We start from the raw sequence: 6016 nt of genomic DNA, 5'->3' as shown, positions 1-6016 counted from the left end.
GCGATTTTCCCCCCCTTTTTTTTTTTTTTTTACAGTCTCTCTCTGCGTTATCATTTAATATAATATATATATTTGGTTGGATAATCATCGGTTCTCTTCTTTTTGTTTCAACTAGGTTATAAACCGGGTATTCTTATATGAATTTGTCTTAAAAAAAATGAGATTGAAAAATTATTTAAATAGCTACACATTAACATTAAATATGCAAAATTATTATAACGTTTCTTTTGTAAATTGACATCTCCTCGAAAGTATTCCCAACTTAGGTTTGGGTTGGTGATGATGTAATGGTCATAATCAGATTTTATTATTGGGTGCTAGATGTTTTAGATTACAATCATAAAAACGTGGATTCCTCTAAATCTTTTTTCTATGCATAATACTTCAAATCTCATACTCGTCCAGCCACATAAAAACTTCAGCTCGATCGGACATCTTTACGACCTTTAAAAAATGCCCTAAATAACCCATCTTAGAACTGTTCATGTTTCTTAGCATAAATTGCACCACTTTTCATTAATTACTTAGCCAGAGAATAACACACAAAAATCTTTGAGTTTAATTCTTATTGAAGCTTTCTCAATTTCTATGGATTCTTGGCTTGTTGGCTCCTTCACATAACTGTTGTCTTCATCTTTCTTTGACTTTCTTTCTCTTCTTCCCCTTTTCCTTTCCAGATCTCACATATCTTAGCTCCTCTACCACACTTGCCATAACAAAACGGCATGAGTCCCCATATCTACCATGGTTTTACGTACTATACACATATTTTTAAACTTTTTTATGGTTAAAAATTAATGAAACTTATACTTTTTATAAAGTTTTAAATATTTAAACTTTCTATGAAGTTTCAATATTTATATTATTTTTAAAAATTCTGTCAGGTTTAAATATTAGAAATATTTAAAATATTTAAACCTTTTTAGAAGTTTCAATATTTATAATATTTTTAAACTCTTAAAAGGTTTTGAAATATAATATTTGAACCTTTTAAAAAGTTTCAATATTTATAATATTTAACTTTTAAATTTTTTAAATATTATATTTTTTTTTTGAAACTTTTTAAAGTTTTAATTTGATCAAATAAAAAACCGGACCAAAGCGAATAAAACTTTAAATTTGGACACCTGATAAATCCAGTTTTCCTGCTCATTCGTTGTTGGAAGCATATTAATCTTATTTATACTGGTTCTGAACCATTTTCTAAAAATATTCTAGCCGATGTGGGACGTTGTACATAGTTTTTTTATTTCCATAAATTAAAATTTTTTCTTTTTCTAAAAATTTTTAATATAGAAAATTCTGGAAATTTTTTTAAAATGTTAATGAATGACATGTCAAATCCTGATAGGTTGTTTAAAATAATTCCTAATATAGAAAATTCTGGAAATTTTAAAAAACGTTAATAAGTGACATGTCAAATCCCGATAGGTTGTTTAAAATCTTTATTTAGTATAGATTTTATACTGCTCGATTCCAAATCTTTTTTTTTTGTTTTCTCTTTTTTTGTTTTTACTTATTTGTCTCAAAAAAAAAAAAAAACCCAAACGGATTTAATTTAGAATATTCAAGGACCCAATATGTAATTATCTCACCTCACAAAAAAAAAAAAAATCCAAGATTAATAATTTGTAGAATCTATAGCTATAACAAATATACAAAAAAAGTTGCAGGTAATGGTCAAATCTGGGTTACCTATAGTACTCCATACTTTATTGCTCTCTACATAAAGCATATTTTTAGATACGACATTTATACAATACAAACCTTATACGACAATGTCTATACTAGGTCAATTGTTACTTGTTAATGATGATGAATAAGTAAACATTTATTATAATAAATTATTTTATCTAATACAACAAGTTTCTCCTTTTCATCGGAAACCAATGTATCAATCATCTAGCAATTTTAGACTAGAGATCATCATCACAGCTTCCAACGGAGTCTTAGGCAGAGAGCGTATCAACATAATCACAAAAACTCTTTGCTCTTTTCCACTACATACATTACAAGATCAAACAATAAACAGGAATCAACAATTGTTTCATTTACTTGTGCGGATCTTAGATCTTCGCCTCCATTTACACTCTCTCGCTTCATTCTGGCTTCTGGTGTGTGTGTGTGTGTGTGTGTACAACAAATAAACAGACATCCCCCCAGGCAACATTTTCAAGTTGGAATGAGGAGTTCACTTCCAGTTCTCCATATATATATATATATATATTATGTTGTTACTTGCTGCTGTTGTCTGCTGCTGTATTCCTTCTCCAGGAATCCAAACGTCATCTTCAGCCTATCCTGCAGATTTACTAGGATGTTCTTTGTCACCCTTTTCTGATGTCTAGTGCTCTTTAGCCATTCTATCCCAAAGTATACTCGCACATACGTTGTCGTCTTTGGTTTTGGCGCCGATTCTTCCATCTGGTATCTGAGATGGAGATTAAAATAGTCACCCAGTGGAACTCCATGCAGGGTCATCACCTCTTCCACCAGCCACCCATTCTTATCTGGCACCAGCGACTTTTGCTGTGTGCTTGTTACCTCTCCTCTATAACGTGATATCCTCTTATCCCTGTAGTATGTCTGCCTCTCGTACACATCAGCCTTCTCTGACTCCCACGGGCTGCATGAATAGCTCTGGCAACCTGCTCTGTCCATAGCCTTCCGATCCATTTCACCCCCTTCAAACAGCTCCATAAAGAAACTTACCTGGAGTGGTTATCAGTGATGCGTAAGAAAACTTCAAAACTCATTCACATTTCCAGCCACAGTTACTTTACAAAGAGAGAGAGAAGAAAACTCACCGGAACTGGGAGAGTCAAAGAGAAGACCTCAGTGAATCGCACGTCATCAATACCCAAGAACAAACCACTCTCTTCACTTTGGAGTTTCTGCTCTGATTCCTCTTCAACAGCTTGCACTTTCTGCTCTGGAGTCAAGGATTTTGCTTTCCACAGAGCCATTATTGTCCTATAAACAAATAAATAAGTTCAAAGTCTATATCTAATCATAATAGCTGTTTATTTCCACTACGGGTATAGGTCTTGATAATCAATAGGCTTCCACGTCTAAACATGTCTAACAAAAGCAGTTGATACTACAGGAATGTACAAATTGTCTTATTCAGATGAAGAAATGGGCATATCCAAGTCATGCTAAGCATATTGATTGGGGTACATAAAATTTAGGACAATAATAAGGATGACTCATTACTTACTTTTGTGCAACATTGAAAGACACAAATGAGTGGAAATGGAACTTAAGTCTGTCTTCCTCATCATGTGTCTTTGCCCCTATCCTTGCTTCCTTACCTCTACCTGGCCTGAGAGTCATGACGATAATGGGACTCCCCATTGAGGCAAGAGTGGGAGGAAGCACTTGAATTTCCTCTATATCTTCCCAGAGGAAAAAGAATTTTGTTTTGTTACCAAAAAGGCTTGCATAAAAGCCAACAATTCTTGCAGAGAGGAAAAGACGACCCTGCAAAAGCAAAACTAAATCAATGAGTTATATACTCTCTTCATTGCAAAGTAAAAACAAAAAAAAAGCTGATAAAAAGCGGACGTGGTTGAATACTAAAAACATGTGATGTGTATCAAGATCTTTTCACCTGCAAAGGCATTTTCCGCTTTAAGTGACATGTAAAGTCATTGATTAGAAATTCTTCCTGTGGGAGACCAAAGAGCTTCTGAAAGGCTGAATTTGTTTGAGGAGACCGCACATTAATCTGAAATTTTTTTCCGGCAGATAAGATACACACACTAACACGAACAGTTTAAATGTTAATTGAGGGAGTAAAGTAGTAGCCACATACCTTCTTGCCCACCTCTTTCTCCATCTTATTTAAATAGTCTCTAACAACATCTCCACCTCCTGTATGATCCAAGAAAATCCTCAAGTGCAGTTTGGATTGACAAGCCTGAGCCAACTTCCCTTGAAGAGGAACCCAAACATCAGCAAGATCAGATATATTAGATCTCACGAAGTTGATCTCGGCATGCCCCAATGAAACAGCCTCGTCAAATGGTCCATCGAAATCAAAAACTTCAACATTCAGTACAGAAGGAGGATCAGCCATCGCATCAAATTCAAATATTTCTGCACAAACAAGATTCCAACCCTCAAAAAACTTATAATGACAAATCAAAGAGTTGAAACATTCAAGAATTGAAGCAACAAGTGGGAAGCTAGACCCATTGGTAAGATAACTAGACAGATAACAAACCATAGAGCAACCATTTACCATTCCACTGAGGATTAGACTTCTGGAACTTGATGGAGCTGGTTCTTGTCTTCCCATTAGAAGTAAATACTATATACGGATCACAATGCCCGCTTGGATCTACAGATGCTAGATCAACCCCCTCAATTAGAGCAACTGTTAGCAACCAACCATCTCCATGCGCTTTGATGCCATGATCACTGCCTATAGTTGGATTTGACAGTTAAGGATCAGTCGGATACACACAATCAGGCTACCAATGAGAGGCTGCAAGAACGTATAGGAAAAAAGGTCAATGATGTATCTTCATAAATATTACCTTTCTGTTTTCTTGCCTGCAAGAAACGGGAAATCAATTGCAATACTCTTTCGCACTGAAGAACTAGAACCCCACTAACAACAAATTCCCCAATCGAATCCGGTAAATCAAGGCCATTAAACTCAAGCCCTTGGATAGCACTGGGTATGGCAAACACAATATGGACAAATACATAAACACCAATCAAGAAAGTGGAGAAGACAGTGAAATTGGCAAAATATTGTACTGCCAATTTCCAGTCTGATTGAGGCTCAGCTTGCAAGGAAGAGAGAGCTTGCTCCTTGTTCACCCCAATATCCTTGGAATCTACAGGCTTTACACTTTGAGCCAACAAATTGGCATACTGATCGAAGCTGTCTTTCAGACCTTGTCGGGCTCCATTCTCTATCATACCTTTCATCATTGTGCTCTGAAGAAAATTCAATCTCCAAGAAACAACCAAACGGGAACACTGCTCCCCAGATGGCAGCTCAGGCCCAGGAGAGATGCAGTAAAGCACTTCAACCTTGAAGGTACTTCCGAACGGGACATCTGGAGTGGCAACACTTGCTAAAACTGCGTAAACCTCTCCGTCCGCTTTGAGGTATGTCTGCTCCTCTGTGCCTTTGACAGCCTTAATAAGCTTGGTTGGAGCCTTGAGGTAACTAACAACCCGCTTAACGCTCTCGCCTTCATTTTCTGCTTTCCATGGTCCTACCTGAACTTCCGTGGTCCCTTGCAACTCAGACAGCGATGTGTAGAAACTCGAATCAGACGAGAAAAGCAGAACGTTAAGATCTGATGGGGAAATCATAAACAACTGGTCAACAAGGATCCCACCAGGTAGATTACTAGGAGGTTCACTTCCCTGATCTTTAGACTCCATAGCCTTCATAAGCTCCTCAAAGGAAGCAGAAGATGACTCATCTTCAGACAGGTCAAGGGAAAAGAACGGTTTAGAGGTCTCAGATGGATCAGATGCGTCAATGCTCCTACTAACCGACTGCGTAGGTGTGGCTGCATTAGCATTCTTCTGAAAAATCTGAGTGATTCGACCAGCGAAGGTTGTCTGAGGGTTACACTTATCGTCCTTGGAAGAGGAAGCATCATCTGATCTAGAAGGAGAGGCACAAGTGGAGGGATCAATAGATGATTCAAGACTCAAGTCAGGACTCCTGGAAGCAGCAGAGGTTTGATCCCCACCATGAGAACTCAAATCAAGAGCCGAGTTCTTCTGACTGAAACATATCTTCAGAAGTATCTCACCTGAGAGACAACAACAACAAAAACGAAAATGATTTAAAAATTTCCAAAAAAAGAAACCTCTATAAGAAGAAAACACAACAAATGAATTTCGAAGACGTACCACAATCCTTTTTGGAAGATTTCTTCTTAGGAAGAAGAGGATACCAAACAGTGCCAAGAGATTGATTCTCAGCATCGAAGACAAGAGAAACGGGAACTCTGACTTGCCCAACGAAGTCGTCATTGAA

At 36.8% G+C, this 6016-nt stretch overlaps 1 protein-coding gene across 1 annotated transcript in view; it reads right to left on the bottom strand.

The window, feature by feature from the left end:
- Positions 1811-6016, bottom strand: part of LOC104738833 (C2 and GRAM domain-containing protein At1g03370) — a 5616-nt gene continuing 1410 nt past the window's right edge. The window contains exons 2-9 of the mRNA XM_010459044.2: positions 5890-6016; positions 4545-5789; positions 4247-4429; positions 3818-4101; positions 3614-3730; positions 3221-3483; positions 2808-2973; positions 1811-2712 (exon numbers count right to left, since the gene is read on the bottom strand). Of these exons, the coding sequence (XP_010457346.1) occupies positions 2227-2712; positions 2808-2973; positions 3221-3483; positions 3614-3730; positions 3818-4101; positions 4247-4429; positions 4545-5789; positions 5890-6016 (2871 nt within the window). The 3' untranslated portion in view covers positions 1811-2226. The remainder of the gene's footprint in view (positions 2713-2807; positions 2974-3220; positions 3484-3613; positions 3731-3817; positions 4102-4246; positions 4430-4544; positions 5790-5889) is intronic.

This window comes from Camelina sativa, chromosome 14, assembly GCF_000633955.1.
Source record: "Camelina sativa cultivar DH55 chromosome 14, Cs, whole genome shotgun sequence".
Classification (NCBI taxonomy): Eukaryota; Viridiplantae; Streptophyta; class Magnoliopsida; order Brassicales; family Brassicaceae; genus Camelina; species Camelina sativa.
The sequence above is the reverse complement of the archived record's forward strand: the minus strand, read 5'-3'. Positions and strand labels throughout refer to the sequence as shown.